This window comes from Balaenoptera acutorostrata, chromosome 6 (genome assembly GCF_949987535.1).
Source record: "Balaenoptera acutorostrata chromosome 6, mBalAcu1.1, whole genome shotgun sequence".
Lineage (NCBI taxonomy): Eukaryota > Metazoa > Chordata > Mammalia > Artiodactyla > Balaenopteridae > Balaenoptera > Balaenoptera acutorostrata.
Window position 1 is genome coordinate 2,946,140 of NC_080069.1, and position 24,629 is coordinate 2,970,768.

At 47.8% G+C, this 24,629-nt stretch overlaps 1 protein-coding gene across 1 annotated transcript; it reads right to left on the minus strand.

Annotated features, from left to right (window-relative positions):
* Window positions 1–1,041: 1,041 nt before the first annotated feature.
* LOC103018913 (histone PARylation factor 1) lies at window positions 1,042–23,735 on the minus strand. Its single transcript, XM_007192671.2, has 8 exons — window positions 23,618–23,735; window positions 20,455–20,614; window positions 18,257–18,443; window positions 17,027–17,125; window positions 10,838–10,988; window positions 6,099–6,186; window positions 2,915–3,087; window positions 1,042–1,288 (listed from the first exon to the last, which is right to left on the minus strand). Exons 1-8 carry the CDS (start codon window positions 23,663–23,665, stop codon window positions 1,157–1,159), a joined length of 1,038 nt encoding a protein of 345 aa, XP_007192733.2. The 5' UTR covers window positions 23,666–23,735; the 3' UTR covers window positions 1,042–1,156.
* Window positions 23,736–24,629: the final 894 nt, after the last annotated feature.

The window sequence follows — 24,629 nt, forward strand, 5'->3', positions numbered from 1 at the left end:
GCCGCACGTGGGCTGCGGCAGCGGGGACTAGTGACCCCAGAAGTCGGGGCTCCCCAACTTCTGGGCATCTCACCAAGCAGTTCCCCAGACCGTTCCCCTGGTGCTGAGTGCGGGCCACTGTGGTTAACAGATAACGTGTGTGTTCAAGGGTTTGTGCTACTGAGGGACCTTAAAGCCCACAGCCTCACCAGGGAGTGAGTCCTGCCCCCGTCAAACTCCTGCCTGTCTCCTCGCCCTCCTGCCACGAAGAGTCCGGGTCTCAGGTGGGCTCTAAGGAGGCGGCTGACACAGTTAACTTTTGGGAGTTCTGTGGGCAGGTCCAGTCAGTCCTGCAAGATGGGGGGTGAGCCAGGCGACCTGTGGGCTTTTCCACCTTGAACCTCACGAGGGAAACCTCACTAAGGGGCCCTTTGGCCCAATCCAGTTTGCTGTTTTGTGTTTCACTGTGAGCGCTGAGGTTTTAAGGTGAAGGACATCTTGTCAGGTTGAAGAAGGATCTGAAGCTGGTCAAACACAGCTGCCCACACACTGTACTGGAAACCCAATGGAAAACTTGAATGGTATACTGACTACATACTGTGTCGACATCCTAATGCTGTATCGATTGGGAGGTACAGACTGAGCCCGGGGAGTGCTGCTGGAAGGAATGGACCTAACAGTGAGTGGACGCTCGCAGGGCGAGGCCCGGAGTGCCTGCAGGTGCTGTTCAGATGCAGCTGTGGAGGACCTGGGGCGGGTCCTGAGTCTGCTGCCCTGTGCCCCCCCTGCTGCCCACAAGCCCAGTGCTTACAGCTGCAGCGCTGGTCAACTCAAGTCCCAGAGACACGCTGCTCGCTGCCCACGTGTTACACGCTGAAGCAGGACTCACTCCTGGGAGGAGAGGACTGCGTGCTCGTCTACAGGTGTCAGGCGTGACATCCTATGATGACGTCGGAGAGGACCACAGTGGCTGCATCCCCTCTTCACACGTGATGAGGGCATCACCATGCAGATGATCTGAGTGCACGTGAAAGAAAGAAAACCAGCCACGAGAGCTTCAGAAAAGTTTTTAGCAAATGCTTCTGTCCATTTATTTTCTGTACTCCTTAAAAAACAAAACATCACGTTTCATACTGAAGCTCTGAAATACTGTATGCGAAAGAAAGGCACCTCCCACTCATGCTGCAAGCTGGTCCACGTCCTCTCTGCTTCTGTCCGCCAGGTGAGCTTCAATAATTTCTGCAAAGAGATTCCTCTTCAACAGATTATATGCAAGAGGTAAAAGCTGGCCAGCAACTTTATGAAAATACTGAAAAGCAAAAGAAGATGACATTAACCAGCGGACGCAGCAGGTAATATACAGAAAAAGCAGTTGTTGACAAAGCCCACTCCCCACATGCTGGGTTTCGTCTGCGTGAGAACAGTGAGTTCTGAGACTGCGCCTGACACCGTCCCTGGGGCAGTCGTGCAGCTCTTCAGGACGAAGGGCACTTCTTGAAGGAAACTCAGAAGAAAAGCAGGTAAAAACTGTAAGCATCCTTATTCCCTCAGATACGATTTATTCACCCCCTTTTGCCCCCAGTACGCTCAGATGCCTTTTCCTTCTCGGCGGCGTGTCCCCACCAGTTAAGACTTCAATCATCACTTCCGTCAGCTGACGCTGTCAGAATAAGGAGCTGAATGTGAGTTTTCACATCGCACTGAGGACTCCGTGTCTTCGGTTCCTTCTCTCCCCACGTGGGCCCCATGTCAGCCTCCGCCCCTGAGGTCGCTGCCTCCGTCTGTCAAGGGCCCAGACGCGCTCCGAGGACAAGGGAGGGCAGCCGCCGTTGGCGCCTGCTGCCTGCCTCACCGTCCCTTGTCTTCTCAGATGCTGCTGGATTCTCAAGACAACCGAGTTTCTGTGAAGCTGGTCAAGCACTATTCTGACCGGTCACCGACTGACTCTGGCTGTTAACCATTCTGATTATTTTTACTGCTAACAACCAACCAACCAGCCCTACACGAGGAAGACAGAGTCCCCAAAGACGACTCTCCTGACAGCGGCGTCAGCCTGACCCAGTAACTGTCGATCAGACACGCAAATGCTCAGGCCCCAGTGGGAAGGGAACTCGGTGAGGCCCGGGGGGTCGGGGGCGCCCGGGGCACCCTGACGCTGGCGGGGCGCTGCTCCAGCCCCGCAGCGTCTCCAGGTGACCCTGCACTTCACAGCCTGCACAGTCAGCTTCTGGGGTACAGGCTGACGCAGGAGCCGCCTGCCCGTGTGGCCCTGAGCACCCAGGGCTCTTTCTGTGCCCCAGGTGACACCGTAGGTAAAGGGAGAATTAGGTGGTCTCCATAGCGGGCAGACGGCCTGGGAGGGCCCCGGGTGGCGCAGAGGTGCGGGGAGCACGGCCCACGCTCACACGGCTACTCCCGGGGAGACGGGACTCAGGCCGGGGCAGCCGGGAGCCTGCCCGACCCCCAGCCAGCCACGGCTCAGCGGCCTCCTGCAACTGCCTCGTACGTTTCTCCTACGTGATGAGCAGGGAGGTCATGGTGAAACAGCCTCTCTATCGTCAAGAATTTCAAGTAATTTACAGCCAGCATTTCCTCTTCATCCAGGAATTCACGCACAAGAACCAACCCCCCACGGAAAGTGAGGCGGAGCCAGGAAGGCGTGTCCACACCCAGTGAAGGGCACAGCCATATACGTAGCTAATAAGTCACTTGGGCAAAACATCCGGGTCATTCACCTCAGCCAGAGTACAAGATGAACTTCAAATAAAAAATATGCTCACAACATCTGCTTAAAAATCATTTCAAAATGTTCATTTTGAAATTCAAGCTGAATCCATACCCTGCGCGTGCTGGACGTGGGGACGGCAATGAGCAGGAGTGTGTATGTGGGGAAGGGCGGAGGGGAGGGAGGAGGGGGCAGGGTGTGCTCACTCACGTGGGAACCGTGGCAGAAGAGGTCCATCCCCAGCTCCAGCCCCATCCCATAATCGCACTCGTCATTAGCAAACTGCACGTAAGTCATCATTTCCTGAACAGGAGCAAAAGCTTTGAGTCTCTCAGCATCACTGGGGGCCTCCACGATCGTCCTGCAGATTCTCCAGAGACTGGCTGAAAGACCAAGGACACAAGGTTACCTGTGACCACGGTGGCGCAGACGGTGACCTGGCCGCTTCCTCGTGACTCTGTCCTAGTGCACCGGATGCCTCCTTGGTTGGCACTATAATTTACAACGGCCGTTCTATGGGTTTTCTACTTAAGATTCAAGCATGAAAATGGCTTACTTAACAAAACAGACTTCCTGTATTAGCACAGTGGGACCGTTTTCTGATGACGCTAGCTGCAATCAGCAATCACAGCAGCTTCCAGAGGTTCTCCTGGGCTAGTCCAGGGTCCACAGACTACGGCCAAACCTGACCCACCTGTTTTTAACTGCCCTCAAGCTAAGAGTGTTTTTCCATTTTTAAATGGCTGGAAAAAACAAAAACAATATGGAGACGGAGGACACGTGCAGCCCACCCCTGGGCTCATCCACACTAGGAGTGGGATTAAAACAAATCCAGACAGAGAGTAAAGTTTGCTCGTTTTGCCCCCTCCTACCTTACTTAACAAAACAAAACAAAACCCAGAAAGAGACATACAAGAGACAAGAAATCACTGTAGAATTAAACCTTTACCAGTACTTTTACCAAAGTGGGGGAAGTGCAGCTACGGCCAAAGTGTAATCTGAGGTGAGAACAGAGAAAATTGCTAACAAACATTTATCTAAATAAAAAAAAGCGAGTGGTTTAACATTTCTATCTGGACTTTCAACGTTTTTCTCCCTGCTTTTGGATGCCAGGGTGCGTCAGCTCCCACGAGGCCCGTGAGAGGGAAGGCACCGAACGATGCCTAATTAGACTTCCTTTCTGACAAACTGGGAAAATCCGACAATGCAGGCGGGCTGTCACTCACTCGGAGCCACAAGACACGTTCCTGGACACGGGGCTGCCCTGCTGGCGGGGACGAGGTTCGGTTACGACATGAACGGTCACGCCTGGAACTCGCGGTGCCGAGTCTCGTGCACGAGGGACTGATGTTACACACCTACTGACACTAACCTCAAACACAGGCTGGCGACAGCGGTGAGCGGCTGCCAGGGCTTGACCTCGGAACGCGAGCTCCCGGCACACACCCTGCGCGTGAGGTCACGGGCTGCGCTCTGGCCCCCGCCCCGTGGCAGGCAGTACTGCACTGGGCAGACAGCAGTGACGTTTAGTGGAGGACAGACATGTTCTTCCCCCGGCAACATTCTGCAGCGCGTCACCTCACAGAACCCGAACTGCGAGACTGTATAGGCAGCCTTCACCATCACTACGCTTCAGTACCTGCTGCTGCTCTGCTCCCGCTGCCACCACCCCCGGCACACGGACACAGAGCCACAGGCTGCAGCACAGGGGAGTCAGGCCGCCAGCTCGGCGATCACGCGACAGTCAGAGCCACATCTCAGGTCCCCACCTCCCAGATGTGAGAATAAGACCCGCTGTGAAGGCCTGGGTGCGGATTAAGTTAACACTGTGTACACATTCCCCGACAGCGTCAATCACAACACGATCCAGTGCTCAATAAATGGTACCCCCCGGGCCCCGTTACAGTGTTATGTGTAGAGAGCCTCGGGGGAAACTGGTCAGGAGCAGACTTCACTGTGACCCACTGAGCGCTGTCACCCGTCCACAGACCACCAGCCACTTACACCTCCTGGCAAACAACAGTGAGACACTAGATCCTTAACTATGTCTGCTACCACTTCTCATTCAAAAATAATTAAACCACGGAAGGATCTAATGCTAGAATGTTAGAAAAAAGTACAAGTAGATAAAAGTGACCCTGGACATAAAACCCAGGGCACTGCAATTTAACACCCACCGTGATTGCTGTAACAAATGCCCTCCGTCTCCCCAAAAGGATAGTAAAGCTGCTGCTAAAGCGCAGGGTGGACTGGCTCACAGGGAGGCGGCGAAGACCAGGGTTTGCCCCCCGCCCCCAGGACAGAACCCCTCTCCCCTCCAGCCTCAGGGAGGAGGTCCAGGAAGGTCCAGCATGTGCAGCGCGTGTGCAGCAGGCTGCGTGTGTCACCCACCTTGGCATCATACCAAAACAAAAACGTGAAAGTAGTTTTAAGCTGTCTAACCCAACATATCCGAAACAGTATCATTTCTACATACGGTCAATGTAGGAAAAACTTAACGCTGCTGCAGTTTTTACATCGAAGTGAGTTAAAACCAAGCCAGACTACAAGTTCAGCTCCTCCCCCGCGGGGCCCACGTGCAGCGCTTCTCCCTGGGAGTCCTCCAGGCGGAGGGCAGCCAGGGCCACAGCTCTGTTGTGAACGAGGGAGGGCCTGCACGTCACGTGCTGCGCAGGGGCGCCTCCGATTTCCTCTCGCTGAGTGCCCCTCACCCCGCTGCCCCCAAGCGAGCAGGGTGACGAGAAGGTGGTGCCCTCGGGGGTGCTCAGGCGGGGGGGGGCAGGGGCGCCGCGAAGCGACTTCATCCTCTTTTTTCAACGTGGCGATTAATTCGATTTTGTGTAGTTTTTATCCTTACAGATGAAGTAACTCAGCACTGGCTTCTAAAAGCTAAACAGACTTACTTACAGATGAAAGACTGCTCACAAAGCACTACACAAACGCGTGCTGTCTCACTAATTACTATACTGTACGTTGTTCGCTACGATGTCAAAGGTTCTGAAATAGTTCAGAAAAAGTCACCTAGACCAGAGGTTCACATTCTTTAAACTTGTAAAAATACTCTGTTTTGAGCGCTATCAGGCAAGCAGTGTGCTAAGCCCTTACGTGCTCGGTTACACCCCAAACACCCCTACGGAGGGTATTCACCATTACTAACCCTGTGGCGGATGAAGAAGACCACGGTTCAGGGTAGTTCAATAACTTGCTAAGGCAACACAGCAGGAAACTCAGCTTCAGTTCAGGCTTCACTGACCGTAGAGCCTGAGCCCTTCTTCACTAAGGGGAGGTGACTGTCCCCCAAAAGGCACATGTCCTCACCTACTTCTCAACGTAACGAAACCTTTCTCCGCATACATTAACACACATGCACATGTTCATGTGAGAAATACGTTACCATCCGTTTCAGGGAGCTCTCTGTATCCCACATCATTTTTGTCTACTGGGACAACCAAGCCTGCCCCGTGAAAGGTCTTTGTCACGACCTAATAAAAGGAAAAAACAAAACAAAAAAACCAAATTTAGTCACCGTAAATAGACGAAAACAACAGGGGGAAAAAAACCCCCAAAACAAAGCACACACACAAACCCTCAAGACTTCTGCCAAAACGCAACATTCAATGCCCTTTTATTTCAGTAAATTTGGACCCCAGGGCATAAGTTTAATATTATTTCTTTCCTTTAAAATTAGCCAGAAGTCAAGCACTTGAAGTAACTACAACAGCGAAACAGCCGGCTTTTATTAACTGTGTCAGCTGTCTGGAAGTCCGCGCCGTGCGTCCCACTACGGGGAGCAGGGCGCGGTGTCAGTTCCATCCATGGCCACGGGATCTTCTAGGCAGAGAGCCTGAGGGACTGGGCCCTGCAGGAGAAGGTATGGTTTTTGTCAGCAGGAAGACATGGAGGGCAGAACTCCTTTCCATCTTGTGAAATTCAGGTCCCCCATTTCTACCTGGAAAATTCAGGCTCGTCAGCAAACTTCCCCAAAGTAGGGCAGTTTCTAGTTTTGTGGTGCCCTTCATGGAGGCAAACAGCATAAACCGGTGAGCTTTTCTCAAGTGTTAATTTTCAAAGACAAACAGAGGTCCAAACACAACCCCCATCATAACCCTTCCAGTCTGCGTTTTCCTCTTACACTAGTGGCATTCTTTCTTAGGTCTTTCCTGAACAAAACATCTGCTTCCAGTATCTCTCTGTGCAGTCCAGTGACATTCCCGAGGGAAGGACGCTCTCAGTTTTAAGGTCCTCGCCCCCAAGTCTCTGTACCAGCTCTCCACCCTCTCGCTGCTTTCACTGTCTTTCATTAAGCAACACAGGGGACAGGTTATTCCAAACAAGTCCCAAGACAACTGCTCACCCCTTGGGAAAAAACAAATGAAGTCACAGTTATGTTGTATCTTACTCCTGATACCAAAATAACTTGCAGTTGGATTTCAGGATTAAATGTAAAAATAAAACCATAAAACTACTAGAAGAAAAGGCAAATATTTTATATGATTTTGGGTTGGAGAAGGAAAAGACTTATAGACTTGACTACATTAAAAAAAAAAAAAAAAATCAGACTTCCCTGGTGGCGCAGTGGTTAAGAATCCGCCTCACAATGCGGGGGACAAGGGTTCGAGCCCTGGCCTGGGAAGATCCCACATGTCGCAGAGCAACTAAGCCCGTGCGCCACAACTACTGAGCCTGCACTCTAGAGCCCGTGAGCCACAACTACTGAGCCCGCTTGCTGCAACTACTGAAGCCCGCAGGCCTAGAGCCTGTGCTCCGCAACAAGAGAAGCCACCACAATGAGAAGCCCGCGCACCACAACTAAGAGTAGCCCCCGCTCGCCGCAACTGGAGAAAGCCCATGCACAGCAACAAAGACCCAATGCAGCCAAAGATAAAAAAAAATTTTTTAAATCAAGTAAAAACCAAGAACAAAATTAACACAAATTAAATGATGAAAAACATCTGCAATATATACATATAACAACAAAGTTAATAAAGATGAGTGTCTTTAAACTATAAAGCATGTCTTAAAAATAATGGAAAAGACTTAACACCCAAATGAAAACACAAGTAATTCTAACCTGACAGGAAAAGGGGCAAAGTTCAAGCAGTTCACAGAAGAAATATAAATGGCCAGGGGAGAAATGAAAACGATTTAATGTCCTTTACAATCAGAGAAATGCTGATGAAAACAATGGTCGATCATTTTATACTTTTCAGGATGGAAAGACCAAAGGGACTGTTAAGACCAGCACCGGCGAGGGCCCAGGAAAGGGGGCGCACAGCCCTGCAGGTGGGGTGCGAAGGAGTCTAACTCCTGGGGGGGTTCTGCAAACAGAGAAAACACACACACACACACACACACACACTTTTCTTTTTTTTTATACCTGTATAGATTTCTTTTAAAAACCACTTTGGACCTGGCAATACTACATCTAGGAATTTCTTCTAAGGAAATAATCAGGTAAGTGTGCAAGTAAAGGTATGAACAGTTACTTATGGCAGGCTGTCTGCACGTGTGGAGTTTTCAGCAGCCTAAGCCCTGAACATAAGCGCAGCGCCCTTATGAGGCAGAGCTGCCATGCAGCACGTGGAGTGATGACCACAGTGTGTTCACAAAGCAGTGCTGACGATGAACGCAAAAGGGCAGAGTGACGGCGTGACTGTCTTCTGCCCGACTCAGGCCGACACCCGACAAAACCATGCCGTGTACGCATTTTCACTGATGAGAAACTGTACTAATTGTCCATAAAGAGGTATCAGTCATTAGTAAAGCATCAGAACCCTAATTTTATTACGAAGAATCAGATTACCAGTTTAGGAAAACCCTGCACAAGGGTGGGTGATGTTGTGAGGCATCAGAACCAGAGGTGGATAGAATGATGGACCCTCATTTTACAGCAACATTAACTCAATGTCGATTTTAAAAGTGCCATCTAGGTATTAGAAAAGGTAAAGTGGCACATAGCCAGTGAGTCAGATCGGGTGAAAGGAATGCTAGCTATGAAAGATGTGAGCTTAGGTCTCAGATCTGTCATGTAAAATTCTGCACGAGGAGCAAAGCCTCTGCAAACCTACTGTGCTTGCCTGCCTGTCGCAGGGGTGGAATGAGCAGCTCACGAGGACTTGGGGCCGAAGCACTATAAGGCACGGCTGGTATAAACACACACATTCCCAGTGTGCCGTGGAGAGCTCCACTATCCTAGAATGCACGTGCTACTTTCACACGTAAGGACCAAGTCACTAACTCACATATACTGGTGGGGCTGAGTTTTTTCAGGACTAGAAAAATATCTATTCCATGAAGATCTCACAATAACAATAAACATAATAGAAAAGGATCTGGAAGCATTATCACCACATGTTGTCTTTGGGAAGATAAAATCATGGTTGTCTTAGAAATTTGTTTTCTTTGAATTTGTGTTTACCAGCTATTTTTATAAGAACAAACACTAAAAAGAAACCTCATGGGGGGAGGGGGCCAGGACAAACATTCCTATGAAACTTAATCTAATAAATTTAGATTAAGACTCAGATTAGATTAGACTCCTATCTAATTTGTAGTTATGGGGAAGGACTAATGAAATCTCATCTGAAATTACTGTTGATGACAGAATGTGCTGCTGGCAGCTGTTCTGCTCAGAGAAGCTTAGTCTTTAGTCAAGACAAGTTAGGATACGTCACAACGGGGTGAGAAATGCTCCCCTTCCTACCCTATAAGGTGGGAGAGGCTCCCTATGAAAACTAGAAAGCTGAAATGGCAATATGAAATCTTGGAGCAAATGAAAAATGCCCCATTGCAAGGAGTTTCATTCAAATGAACATTTTTAGAAACTGCTTCTGATCTCAAGGACTAAGGAAAGAGTTGATCAGACTGCGATTCAGTGACCAAAGCTTATCAGAACATCACCCCTGCAGCTGAGTCGAGATCAGAAAAAGCACTGAAGTAGGATTTTCAATACCTAAGTAAGCTGACGTACTTAGCTGCCAGCACTCGTTTACTCCGGGTTAACTAGCACTTTACTTGGCCTGGAACGTGCAGACGAAGCGGCCACACACAGGAGACACTGCCGAGAGGCCGGCGGCCCTGACTCCGGTGATGGATGCCCGCCTTCCCCAGGGTGATGAGGACAGACTCCTACACGATTCTCATTCACCCCGGGGCAGAATTCTTCTAGCGCCTCTATTTACTTACAAGTGAAAAACCCAAAGGATCCAAAACCCAGAACTATTTGCTGTTCACAAAACCACTCACACTGCAGGCACCGAGGGAAGCGCTGGGCGCTGGGCTCCTAAGGCAAGGAGAGGGGCCGCCTCGCGCACCATTTCCTGGAGAAGTTCACACACCTCAGTGCACACGGCTCTCAAACGCCAGCTGCCTGAGGGGCTGTAACTGTAAGGCACCGTAAGGCAGACCTTTGCACATCTACCCCCAAAACACCTGGCACGAAGTCAACAGACCGTAGCCATTAAAAAAGAAATTCAACGGGGCTTCCCTGGTGGCGCAGTGCTTGAGAGTCTGCCTGCCAATGCAGGGGACACGGGTTCGAGCCCTGGTCTGGGAAGATCCCACATGCCGCAGAGCCGCTAAGCCCATGAGCCACAACTACTGAGCCTGCGCGTCTGGAGCCTGTGCTCCGCAACAAGAGAGGCTGCGATAGTGAGAGGCCCGCGCACCGCGATGAAGAGTGGCCCCCGCTCGCCGCAACTAGAGAAAGCCCTCGCACAGAAACGAAGACCCAACACAGTCAGTCAGTCAGTCAGTCAGTCATCAATAAATAAATAAATAATTTAAAAAAAAAAAAAGAAATTTAAGCAAATATTACTACGTACAAAGCCACTTTCAGTCTTCTTCTACAGGAGAAACTGGTAAATCAAGATTAACGAGCGAGAAGGCCTGGCTAAGTTCTGCACCCGCGGCAAGGGCACTGCATCACGTGACCCAGCCAGGCCGACAACCTGCAGGACCTCCCAGGCCAGATCCTGGACAGCCTCCGAGGGAGCCCCGCGAGGGCAGCGTCCAGCTCTCCCCAGGACAGGGCAGCGAGAGATGGAGAGAAGGTGCAGGTGGGAAGGAATCAAGAGAGGAAAACCCCCTATTAAAACAGCAAAAGAGTCAGAGACTAACAGACGTAAATCATACTTTCTTATCTCTCTGTTTCATCTTCACGGTTCTCTGTTCCAGTGAGAACCCCAGTTCTCTGGCTGTTTCTGTGAGTTTCTCATCTATGGTTTTCAAGAGACTAGTTTTCTTTTTATCTGTTACTTCTTTAAGTTTTTTCATCAAAAATAATCTGAAAAAGAAGTAAAAGCCCTCATTAGTATGCAGGCCACTATACTAAGCACACAGACCTTGGGAAGTTACGGGGACAGACATCAAACTCCATGCAAGGGAAAGACTGCAGAACCACCACCAGAGCCCCCCAAAATCCCGAACAGGTTCTTCAAGCAAGAGAAAAGCACTATTAATAAACAGCTGCCAGTCACAGAAACAGCAAACAAGATTTGTCTGTATTATCTCTGGAATGTCTACAACAAAGACATACAGTATTAACAAAATGAGGTTAAGCTAAGTTCCTGTCCATCGCTTGATGCTAAGATCCGGCGAACCGCCTTGGAGAAGTCTGACGTAACAGAAGAAAAGAGTGTGGAGACACCAAAAAGGATTTTCTACTTTTAAAGAGCCAGAGGACGTTTAGAATACTTAAGCATCAGCAGATTCTTTTCAATGTTACCTTCAAATGTGCATTAAGATAAATTTAAAAAATATAAAAGGAAAGCAAAACTATTTTATAAGCTGATACAAAAGCACAATTCAAAATATTTTTTAAAGGTATGTGAATAGTACAATATATTATTGCCAGTTACGGAAATAATTTTATGTTAAGAATGCTGCAGAGGGTGTGGAGAAAAGGGAACCCTCTTACACTGTTGGTGGGAATGCAAACTGGTACAGCCACTATGGAAAACAGCATGGAGGTTCCTTTAAAAACTAAAATTAGGGTTACGAGATGATCCATCAATCCCACTCCTGGGCATATGTCTGGAGAAAACCCTAATTCGAAAAGATACGTGCACCCTTATGTTCACTGCAGCACTATTTACAATAGCCAGGATGTGGAAGCAACCTAAAAGTCCACTGACACAGGAATGGCTAAAGAATATTACTCAGCTATAAAAGAACGAAATAATGCCATTTGCAGCACATGGATGGACCTAGAGATTGTCATACTGAGTGAACTAAGTCAGATAGAGAAAGACAAATATCATATATCACTTATATGTGGAATCTAAAAAGGTACAAATGAATCTATCTACAAAACAGGAACAGAGTTAGATGTAGAAAACAAACTTATGGTTACCAGGGGGTAAGGGGGAGGGATAAATTGGGAAATTGGGACTGACATATACACACTACTATATACAAAATAGATATCTAATAAGGCCCTACTGTATAGCACAGGGAACTCTACTCAGTACTCTGTAATGGCCTATATGGGAGAAGAATCTACAAAGGAGCGGATATATGTATATGTGTAACTGATTCACTTTGCTGTACACCTGAAACTAACACAACATTGTAAATCAACTATACTCCAATAAAAATTTTAAAAAAAAAAGACTTTTGCCATCAGAGCAAGAGTGAAAGGAAGAGCTGGAAACAGTGCCCAGCTGGACACAGTTGGTCCCCTTCCTGCAGCCACTACCAGGCTCCCAGGAGGAAACCCGCTCCTGCCCACCACTAACGTTCAGCAGTTTGCTATGGGCTGGGTGCTGTGGGTGCTATTCTGATCCCCATTTTACAGATCAGGAAACTGAGGCACAGAGGATAATCAACTTACCCAAGTTGACAGAATTAGTGTGCGTGGATTAAAGTGCCACAGAAGCTAAGACCACCAAAATCACGGTCTCATGATTACAGCACAGCGTCACAGTAAACCTCACCTTCAACCTCACCAGCCGCATATCAAGAGGCTCTGTCTACGACAACCATACGAAGCACACCGGCGATGCCAGGGCCCCAGGGCTGCTGTCCTCACTGTGCTGTTCTCTGTCCACAGCACCCTTCCTCCCGGGAGGCTCTCGCCTTCATCAGGCCCACGGGAAACACACTCTCAGAAGACGTCCACCTCTCCTGACAGCCCTCGGTACTGGTCTTCTCATCCTTACCACATTATAGGACCACTTCCATTCCAGTTTATTAAGCTTTTGTCTCTCAGGTTCAAACCTACTCTCCAATACTCTGCTGCAGTGTGCACACGGAAACAGCCAGAACGTTCTGTGCTGTCCCATTAAACCTAATGGGAGACTGTGAGCCTTGAGTGAGTCCTGCAGTCTGGGTCATGCAGAAAACACTGGCTCACTAAGTTATGCAGATCTCCCAAAGACTGACCCCTTTCACTGTATCTGATTTACTCCATTCTATCACAATACGAAAAAACCACATTCGTTAATAGTACCACCAACCTCGTTACTGAAGTCTTCAGGAAGTGAGAAGCTGTCAAGCTCACAAGGGTGGTCACAACTCTCCCCAATTCTAATGTTTGCTTTTGAAATCTTAAATTTTAACACTGGCAACAAACACAGTCAGCTGTTTTCACCAGTTCGTTTGAGACAACGCCGGCCAAACACCCCTGTCAGTAGCCAGTGTCTGCCAGTCTCTCTCCAGCAAAGTGGAAGAAAGCTGGGCTCACAACTCGGCCTCACAACACCTTTTTCCTCGAGACAAACCCTAACACCTAAGCGTGCGGAAGTGCCTTTTCCGTACCTCCCCTCCCGTCACACAGGACGTTAAGAAGACACGTGCCCAGCGGCAGGGATCCGATCCGCCTTTACTGTGTCATCACGGACCTCCGCAGTGACACCCGCGTCCCGTCCCAGCTGTGACAGCCCACCAGGCCCACTGCCCCGACCCCGTCGCAGCGCCAGCAGGGCTTCCCGCCTCCACCTTGGTGCTGCTGGTGTGAGAACGACTCTGTCATCACCCGGAGTTCGCAGCTCACAGGCCTCCTGGGAAGTGGCAGGCACCCCTGGGGGGCCACACCCCACTGTTTGATAGCTGCTGTTAATGGTTTTAAACGAGACTACACGTCAGAACCTCCTGGTTCCTGGTTGAAAGTGCCCAGGACAGCAACGCAGGGTGGCAGAGAATACTGGGGGGTGCAGACAAGAGGAAAAGAGACTATTTAGCAGCGCGTCTCGACCCAAGCGCTGATATCCTGCCTACACGTACTCTTGTACTACGCACCAAGTGTTTTAAATGGTCTTTGGGCCCGTACAAAGGAAGCGTTCATTAAATGTTCGTTAAAATGAAGGTTCATTCACTTACAACGTTCATTTGAAATGAATTTTTTAAACTTAAGAATTAGAATTATAGACGTACAGGTTTGAGATTTCTAAGTATATCCACACTTAGATACGCCTGGAACATGTATTTTTAACGAACGTTCCCGAGTCCTGCTGTAGACATGCAGAAGTGGAGCTGAGGTGAAGCTCTTAACCACAGGCCGGGGAGCCTTCCATGTGTAGTCAGGTTTGAAACCATTAACTAAACAGCAGTGGTCAAACAGTGGTCTGTGGACCCCAGGACCCCTGAGACCTTTTAGGAGGTATGTGAGGTCCAAACTATTGCTACAATTATTTTAGGGAAAAGAACAGAATAAAAAGAAAATCATTCCTAATTTTGTTGTCCAAAGGTAAGTATTTTAAAACTTTCAATCTATCTAGGTTTCTCTCCATGTGCATTAGAGGATGTGAAAAGGGAACCGTTCCACACTGTTCTGTTATTTGACCTCTTCACACAATGTATCAACTCCTTCCCAAAACAACAGATCAATATCCTGCTGTTACACTTTATGGACATTTTCTATTTAGTTACCTAATTTTCTCTAACTGCTGGATATGTATGTTTTTTCTAATTTTTCCTTTTTATAAATAATCTGAAATATACACAGATATTTATGTGTACCCATCCAAAATTTCTTCAGATAAATAGCTAGAAATGGAATCACTGATTTAAGGTATAGCATATTAGCTGGCAATGTTCATTATCTGTTAAGAAATCTTTGAAAAAATATTTAAACAACCTTATTCCAACTGCTTTCCACAAACGTCTTACCAATTAACACATGTCAGAAAGGTTTCTTCTACCCTAACCATCCTTGGGTATTACCATTCTTTAATCTTTACTCATCTCTGCTAGCTGAATTTGCATTTCTTTGGCTACTATTAAATCTTACACAAAGAGAACTAGTTTCCCTGGGCATAAAAATAATCTGTGTATAACAAACGGTCTGCCTTAAAAGACATTACTGAGGCTGATATAGAAATTGTTTCGATTAGCTGATTTAAGTAAAGTCTCAAAAAAGTATACTATATATACTGTAACACTTGAAAGTATTATAACCTTTTTACCTTTATGTTTGAGATAAATTATTGGAGGTGCAAAACATTTTTTGTGTGAAATAGCATTAGGTACTCAAATATACTCACTTGCTGGTCTTCACCTAAGTTATAAATCACCAATGTATTTTTGTTTTCTATTTCCTTTTCTGTATTCTCCAATAAGCTAAAAAAATACCAGAACGATCTTGCATTATTTTTGGTAACAACTGTATCTTTCTTTTTTTTTTTTTTGTAAGACCACTAGGACTAATGAAAACTTAGTTGTTTTTGCTGTCAGAGTGTTTGTGGAATGATTCACTGAGCATCTACAAGGCAGGTGCTGTGCACAAGAAAAAGCCTCTGCCCTCATGAACTTACACATTAGTGCAAGAGACAGACAATAAGGAAATAACTATAGTTGTTTCCAATAAAGACAGCACCAATTTAAATTCAACAATAAATCTGAAGGGGGTAAAGAAGTATAAATTATAAACAGCAAGCAACGTTTTCTATAAATTTCAGTTATCAGAAGAGAAAAAAGAGCCTTTCTGGGACATCTCCCACGCCCTTTAGATACACCAGCATGCACACAGCAGCCCAGCAGGTGCACTCATCTACTTAGTTTCAGTTCTGTTTACTGCAAATTTGTGCTATTAAATCACAGGGAATGAAAGTCTTTTTAAAAAGTAGGGTAGGGACTTCCCTGGTGGCGCAGTGGTTAAGAATCCACCTGCCAGTGCAGGGGACACGGGTTCAAGCCCTGGTCTGGGAAGATCCCACATGCCGCAGAGCAACTAAGCCCGTGAGCCACAACTACTGAGCCTGCGCTCTAGAGCCCACGAGCCACAACTACTGAAGCCTGCATGCCACAACTACTGAGCCTGTGCTCTAGAGCCCGCAAGCCACAACTACTTAAGCCCGTGTGCCACAACTACTTAAGCCCGCACGCCACAACTACTGAGCCTGCACTCTAGAGCCCGTGAGCCACAACTACTGAAGCCTGCACACCTAGAGCCCGTGCTCCGCAACAAGAGAAGCCACCGCAGTGAAGAGTAGCCCCCGCTTGACACAACTGGAGAAAGCCTGCGTGCAGCAAGGAAGACCCAACGCAGCCAAAAACAAATAAATCAATCAAGTAATTAAAAAAAAAAAAGGGTAAAGAGGTCACGCAAAACATGGTCTACTTATTTCGCCCAAGGTGATGAAGGTGCTGTCTTCACTTTATTAGCGTGTCCACGGCCCAGCTGCTGCGGCGGCTCCGGACGGTGTCTGTGTCCGCGCAGCGCGGCGGCTCCCTGGCTGGGCTCTGAGCCGCCCCGGCGCTGCCGCCCCACCCGCCCCGCGCTTCAGCTCGCGCTGCGGGCGGGGCCGATGCCCCAGCCGGCTGCAGACGCGGGGCCCTGACCTCGGGGTGGGGTGGGGGGGGTGGGGAGGTCCAGCTCCGGCCCCACCCGCGCACGCAGAGGTCTCCGCCTCCCGGCGGGAGGGGCGGCGGGCAGGCCCCCCTCACCGGCCAGGTCCCGGCAGACGACGCGGTCCCGGCGCACTCGTGCGGCCGCAGCCGGCGCTCCGGGGGCGCCCCTGCGATGTACCCACCGTGGCTTCACCGCGCTCAACCTTCCGTCCCAACCACAGACCACGGGTTCTCGGAACGGACTCTTCGAGGCTGTGTTCGACCTAAGATGCCTAAAAAATCTTCTGAGTTTGCCATGGGACAAACAAGGTCAAGATTAAGTAGTGTTTTTATTAAATAATTAGTTATAAAAGAGGTCTGTTGTTTGGCGAAAAGTTGAAGTGTGGATAAGATGCCTGCAAAAGTCATGTAAATGATCTCCAGGTATCTAGAAATTTTTGGTTACCTCATTTGCCCTCAAAGACGGACTGATACAGTACAAAAATTGTAAACCAATATAAATAGGAGACATACTGAAATAAAACATTTTCTTACTTGACTGCAGCAAACACATTATCTCCATTTTGAACAATTATACAATTTTTCTTTGCTTCATTTGTACCGACAAATACAGGAAGTTCATCAGGAGAATCCCTGTTTAAGCAAAAGATATTAAAAATTTAGCTGCCCGTAATTTGTATTATCAGAAAAGTAGACTTTTAGGTCTATAAACAACAAATTATATCTGCATGTTTTAAAAAATTGCCAATGAATTTGCCAGGTTTAAGCTCTAGGTTTCTTAGGAATATCTATGACAAATCTTATTTATATAAATAACAGAACCTAAAATTAAGATTCTTAGGACCTAGTTATTTTTATACCTGAATACAAAGAAAGAGGGAATAAAGCTTGTCAAAAGGAGGCGAAATTATACACAATCATCTCTACCCCAGTTTAACAGTCTGTGAAAAAAAGAAAGGTGGAAAAACCAAAAGAAACAGGGCAGAAAGGATCATAAAACATTGGCAGTGAAAGGAGCGGGTTCCCATCTATAACCAAATCCCCTCACTCTACGACTGAGGAAACCGACAGAGAGACGAAGCGAGGCGGCCGAGGCCCTGGTGAGGCGGCAGGAAGCCAGCAGACCCAGGTGCCCCAGCTCCCAGCCCCGCGCGGCCACGGCTCCCCGGCACCCCCGCACCCCTCCTCCGCGTCCTCCTGGCCCCGCCCCGCCTCGCTGTCAGCGACAGCACCGCTCCCAGTGGAGGAGCCGCCCCCCACCCCCAGCTCTACTTCTAACAGCCCAAGCTTCCTGCATGTATCATTCCACCCTCCGAACATTCCCGTTAGGCGTGTCTAATGATCACAGGACAGGAAACTGAGTCGCAGAAAGTCACAGGCACTAGAAGGCGGGCACAGGGTCAGCCAGGTAATAAGTAGGAGGACCAGCCTGCCTCCAAAGCGCATTCTTAATTCTATGGCCCCTGGAAGCACAGGGCCAACTTAAGTCACAGCAGCTGCTCTAAATTACCTTTTCTAGGCTAAAAGAGCTTTTCTGAACTCAAAAGGAAAAAAAAAGTTTATAACTACAGAGGAAAAGCTGGAGAGGTTCAGCCTAACGAGTTCACCCATCCCAGGTTAGGTTAGTAGGTTAGAACGGCAGACAGCCTGTGTACCCACCAGGAGAGGGTACACGTCCTTCACCTTGGGTGAAGCCAGTGAACATCTGCTTACACTCGTTACAGGGACAGTAGCTGTATTTTAGGAGAAGAAAAGACCCTTTACCTGAAATACCCCATGTGGAACTCAGTTTTACAATCTCCAATAATAATGGTCTGGAACTCAGGAGGATCATAGTAAAATCTCCAGTGAAGGTTAAAATTCAAGCTTGCTGACTTTTTCATTTTATGTTTTCCGGCAAGGATATCATAAGGACCCACTAATCGAAGTCCAAGGCTTGCAGAAAGCGAATCTATAAATTAAATATGTTTATTTAGACAGTGCCTTTCTGGAGGCAGATAGGAAATACTGCCTTTCATTCAGAAAATATTTCTAAGCAGTTGTCTTAAAAAAGAGCTTCTAAAGGAAAAGAAAGAAGTCTTTAGTTACATGTGAAGATGTTAGTTGTAAATACTCAATGGAAAAGAAATCAGAGCAATGAAGATGTGGCACTTACATTTAGGATTTCCTCTTAACTTCACCACTGATGACATTTCAAACATTCCTGCTGTTTCTTATTTTGGCCAAAACAAGACTGTTTTGTGTTCCTATGCGCTGCAAACCTTTACCTTGTCTCATTACTATGTTGCTGTCGGCCTCAAATATTTGTAGCACATCCAGACCAAGGGAGAGGCAACAGACAGCACATGAGGACGAATAATTTAACTAAAAATGTGTTTAATGAAAGTATTTCCTTCCCCTTCCCTCCACCTCAGCTAATTATCACTCTCGACTCGTTGCCTCCTTGACCATCCATCTGGCTCACCCTAATCCTGGATGAGCCCAGCTTCTTTTTCCATCCACAGATCAGTCATCAAGTCTGTTCAAATGTACACATTTACAGCATCAGATGGGCCTTCGTGCTTCTCTAAAAGGGAGGCAAGCACTTCAGGCAGGACCTGGATATGCAAGGAGGTGAGGATGGAGAGAGGAAGAAAATTCTTGGAAGAGGTAACAATGTGAAAAAAAGGCATGGGGACAGTTTAATTTCTCCCCTCTACAAACAGATATAAATATATAGATGTTTTAAAGTGAGATCATGCCGTTTTGTAGTGTTTTTTTGTTCTTCATCCTGTCCTCATTAAAATCTTCTGAATAGTTTCCCGTGCTACTAAATGCTTCTTTAATATGTCTACTCTACCACTGCTAGGCATTTACTGTTTCTTTTTTATTCTAAACAGTGCTTCAGTGAAGACCTTTGCTAACACATGTTTGTACACATCCATGAGTACTTTTAGAGAAGTTGCTGCACAGTTGCAGTGTTCTGATATACTGCCACAATTCAGTTATCTCCCAGTACACGTTTTCGTCAGCAGTCTCTGGGGCTGCTTCCCCCCACCTCATGTGAAGACATTTAAACAGTACAAAGGGGTAACAATGAAAAGTAACTGTTACAACATTATCAGTTTTTAGTGTACCTTTTCAGAGATAGTATACGCACATAGGAAGTATGTAGGGATCTGTGTGTGTATTCTTGACCTAAAAATACTAACGGTAGCATATGCTACACACTCTCCTTTTTTCGTTTGAAATATTCCAGGCATGATACTTTGTCATCGCTTAAAACTCTGCCTGAGGGCTTCCCTGGTGGCGCAGTGGTTGAGAATCCGCCTGCCACTGCAGGGGACACAGGTTCGAGCCCTGGTCCGGGAAGATCCCACATGCCGTGGAGCAACTGGGCCCGTGAGCCACGATTACTGAGCCTGCGCGTCTGGAGCCTGTGCTCTGCAACAAGAGAGGCCGCGATAGTGAGAGGCCCGTGCACCGCGATGAAGAGTGGCCCCTGCTTGCCGCAACTAGAGAAAGCCCTCGCGCAGAAACGAAGACCCAACACAGCCAAAAATAAATAAATTAATTAATTTTTTTTAAAAAAGGAAGAAAAACTCTGCCTGACTCTTTTAAAACTATATATGTCCACTGAAAGATGTGTAACTGATGAGCATTTAAGCCATTTTCTGCTTTCTGTTTCAGTATCATTTAACGTAGTTTGGGTTCACCTAACCCTTAAGACAAGTTCCTAGGAGCTGCACTGCTAAGTCACACTAAAAGTCCTGGAACACACAGAAGTATGTGCTTGTTTTCTTTCAAACTCTCATCAAAGCATGTTGTGGAATGATGTACCTTTGCTAGTATAACATTTTATTTCTCTCATTTGAAACACCTTTGGAAAAGTTCCTTTTCCATGAACTGTTTAGCTCCTGGGTCCAGTTTCCTACTGTCTTTTCCACTGGCAGAAGCCAGACAAAGGTTCTGGAGCAACTCACCAGCTGGCTGTTCAGGAGCAAGTCCTTCACAGAACCTCCAGAAGTGATAGAAATCTTCAGGCAGAGAAAGCCTGTAATGACTTTCTACTTCTTTTCGAAGGTCACTGGGCACGTCAGCTTCACAGCATTTACCCTTCTTCACGGCGACTGCTTTTTCACACTGAAAATCCGCACACAAAACTTTGTTTCTCCCAAAGTAATTTCAGCAACTTGGACTGCTTAATTATATTGCTCATTTTTGTTCTCCCCAACTCTATGTGTTTCCTTTAAAACTCTATAAATGGTATTTGAGTAAAATATGGGGATTCTTTTGGGTGAGGAAAAAAAGGAAAGAACAGTTTATAATACATACGTGTCAAGAGGGACACACACAGCAACTCTTTAAACATATTTCCCTAAGAAAATGGAAATGCAGAAAACAAAAAACCAAAAAGTATAAAAGAAAAGGTAAACAGCAGGAAAAGAGGAATAAGAAAATGGCAGGTTTTGCCCTGTCTTGGTAAACAGGATGTCATCATGCCTTTCCTTTAAATAGACTCAGTGACCACACCAGAAGCAAATTGACAGAAATAACTGGATGCAAGGGGATTTACCGGTTAAAACAATGCTTTCAGAAAAGGTCGTTTAAGGCCAGACCAGGTTGTAAAACTCAGCCCCACCAGCTCTGCAGTACAGGTTCATTCTGTACGTATGCTAGGCTTTAGGATGCTTATGACATCTGTGACCTGTTCCCACAAAGACAAAACGCTTGGCTGGAGGGCACGCATCTTCAGTCTTGGGAGCGGCCGTGCGTGTTGTTCTTTCTGGGAACCTGGATCCTTTCCTTCCTGCCCTTCCTTCCCATCTACCAGTACATCAGTGCTGCCCAACCCGGAGGTATTCTGCCCCCAAGGGGACACGTTGAGCAGTATCTGGAGACCTTGTCGGTTGTACAAACTTGGGTGTGAGTGTGTGTGCTGCTGGCGTTCAGTGGGCAGAGGCCAGGGCTGCTGCTAACATCCTACAGTGCACAGGAGAGGCCCCTTAACAAACACCTATCTGGCCCCGATGTCCACAGGGGTCACGACTGAGAAATTCTAACCTGATGTTTCTCATATGTACATTCTTCCAGCAGGCTCAAGTTTATTGATGTTATTTTGGGTATCGTTCAAAGTCTGCAAAGTGTATTTATGAACCAGATGACATATACAAGAATGTTCTTGATGGCATTGTTTTACGAGTGGAAAACAGGACAAATGAAAATGCCTATTGCCAGGAGAATGGTTACAGGATTTTCAAACAATGGAATATTACGCTTAGTGAAAAGGAAATAGAGCCACACACAGTACGGATCAATCTTAATAATATAATGCTGAATGAAGAAAAAAGTCCCTGAAGATTATATGCAGCATGATAGCCTTTTTATGAAGTTCAAAAAATACTGTTCAGGCATAAACTCATGGGTGATAAAGCCATAAAAAGAAGACAGAGGAAAACAAACAGTTCAGGATCATAGCTACACCGAATGGAGTCGACAGGAAGGAGTCAGGCAGAAAGGACAGGTGAGCAACGTGAAGATGGAGAGCCACGGTCAGCCTTTCAGTGCTTGGCCAGGGCAATGGCCTCACAGGTGTTTGTCCTGTTATTAAACAAATAAGGTAAAACAGGACCATGACCAAGAATAACAGTGTATCACACCAAGGATTATAACATGTCTATCTGAGGTCATAAAAAATTAAATTGAACAAAAAGGCTGTTCAAATATGGATCCAAAAATTGATGGTGATAATAGCAAACAGTAATAAACATAACAGTAAAAACAATAAGTAGTAACTACTTGTTATGCACTTACTACGGTGCCAAGCCACTGTGCTAAACTCCTTCTATGGATTAACTCATTTAGTCCTCAGAAGTTCCTTATGAGCTAGATTCTATTATCCACATTCTACAGACAAGGAAACTGAGGTTCGGTGACTTCCCCTGGGCCCCTAACTAGAAAGTGGGAGAACAGGCATTTAACCCCAGGTGGGCTGGCCCCCCAGCAGATCCAACCACTTCATGCTGTCTCTCCAACTGCAAACACACAACAGCAGGAGCATGTCACGTCCTGACCCAGCCTCCTCTCTGTGTGTATGCCCCCCTTTGGTGAGACTTCCAAAGACTGGCTCAAACTTAAGATGTTAGAAAGAAAAGCCTTAAATCTACCTTGCTGAAAGGCAGTGATGCATAATGGTTAGGCTGCCCTGGTTGATTCTTGACTCTTCCCATTTCCAGCTCCTTGGGCAAGTTACCTAACCTCTCTATGCCGTTCTCTCAACTACAAAAAAAGGCCCATGTAGTACCTCTATCATAGGGTTGTTACAAGGAATAAATTATTTGTAAAACTACACAGAACAGTGCTAGCACAGAATACATAAATGCTGGCTATTACTGTTGGCCATAGTCTCTGTAGACGCATCGTAATTTTTGATGCTTTATTTCTAAGACTAACACTCTTGTCAAAGTAGTTCATTGCCCCTGCCTGAGCTCACACGCTAGCTGCATCCCCAAATCCCTAATAACTAGAGTTTAGGACGGCTGTGCCCTTCAGGGGCTGCCCTTATCCTTTACCCTTTTGTTCCTGGAGAGCGGGACCGGGGTAGAGAACGCGGCCCTCCTGCACCGTCTCACCCCACCCAGCTGACAGCGCAGCCAGAAGGAGTTTTGGAAACCTCTACTTCTTTCCTGCCTGACTCCCTGCTGCTCCTGCAGTGGTGACAGGACGTGTGAGGTCGCAGGAAAGCCTGAGCCGACGCCCCTCCGTGGTCAGCGCCCCTCCGTCCCCACCCCGGCCTCCCCGCGGCCGAGCTCGGCGCTGCGCCCGGCCACCCCTCCGCCGCGTCTCCCGCCTTCGGGGACGCCCTCCTTCCGGGCCGTCCGCGACTCTTTCTACACTCGGCGGGGCCGGCCGGACCAGAGGGCTGGGGGAGCGTGGTGTGGGGGGACCCGGCTGAGTCAACCCGCCCCCCGGGTGAGGGCCCCTGACTGCGCCAACACGGCCCCGGGGGAACCGCGGGCTGTAACCCGCCCCGGGCCCGCCCCCGGGGGACGCAGGGACGCGAGGCGCCGCTCTCCGCTCCGGCTGGGGGCAAACGCGCCGCGCCGCCCTCGGACCCGCGGCCGTCCTCGGCCCTCCGCGCGGTACCTGCGGCCCCTCCACGCCGGGCCTGCGCTTCCCGCCGCCGCCCACCATCCTGTAGCCGCTGCTGGAAGAATCCCGTCCCGCCGAGAGCCCGAGCGCCGCCGACTGCTTCCGGTTCAAGGGCGACCAATCGCCTCTCCGCGCCCCGGCGCACACAAATATAGGGAAGGCCCCGCCCCCAGAACCCAGCGCGCGGCCGAGGCCCCGCCCACCCGGCCCGCCGGGCAGGTGTGCCCTCCGTCCGCGCGTGCGCATCCCGCGGGCTGACCCGCCTGAGCTTCTCCGGGGGCACGTGGACCCCGGCCCAGACTCGGACACGGCGGAGGTCTGCTTCCTCCCCAGGCCTTCACTGGGGCAAGGCCGGTGCTCCTTCGTCTGTATTTGTTTAAAAGATTCCTCTTTCTGTTCCTCCGCTACCGCGTTTTTCTTGCCCAGCACTGATTCATCTTCAGTGGTTTGAAATCACACAATTTCTGTCCACCCAAGCTTTTGTTTTACTTCACTGAGTCGGTCTTAAATAAGATCCTCTTGAGATTTGTATCTTTGAAAGGTATTCTTTTTTGTTAATAAAAGTTTGTCAGTAAGACAAACTAAAGTCTGCCTAGAATTAAGCTACAGTGTGTCCATAGATTTGTATAAGATTGTTGACCTTGCTAGGGGAAAAGATAATATTTCTTTGGATTATTATTTTTTTTTTTTTGCCAAATTTGGGGTAATACAATTATCACCACCATACTTTAAAATAGGTATTTTTGTTGGTGATGGTGCTGGTGGACTTCTGAAGGAAAATTCTCTATATGAAAACAGGGGAATTGACAAGTAAAATCAGTGAAATGTTTAAGATCGCATAGTTGAAGGCTCTCAGACTCAATAAAACGCTAAAATAGAAAAGGATGCTAATCACAGTACAGACTGAGAAAACACACACTGCAAAAATAGTAGCTACCAAACGAATATCTTTTTTAGAGCTAAAAGTCACTGGGATTACTATTTAGGGTTAGACTGTTAGTAAACA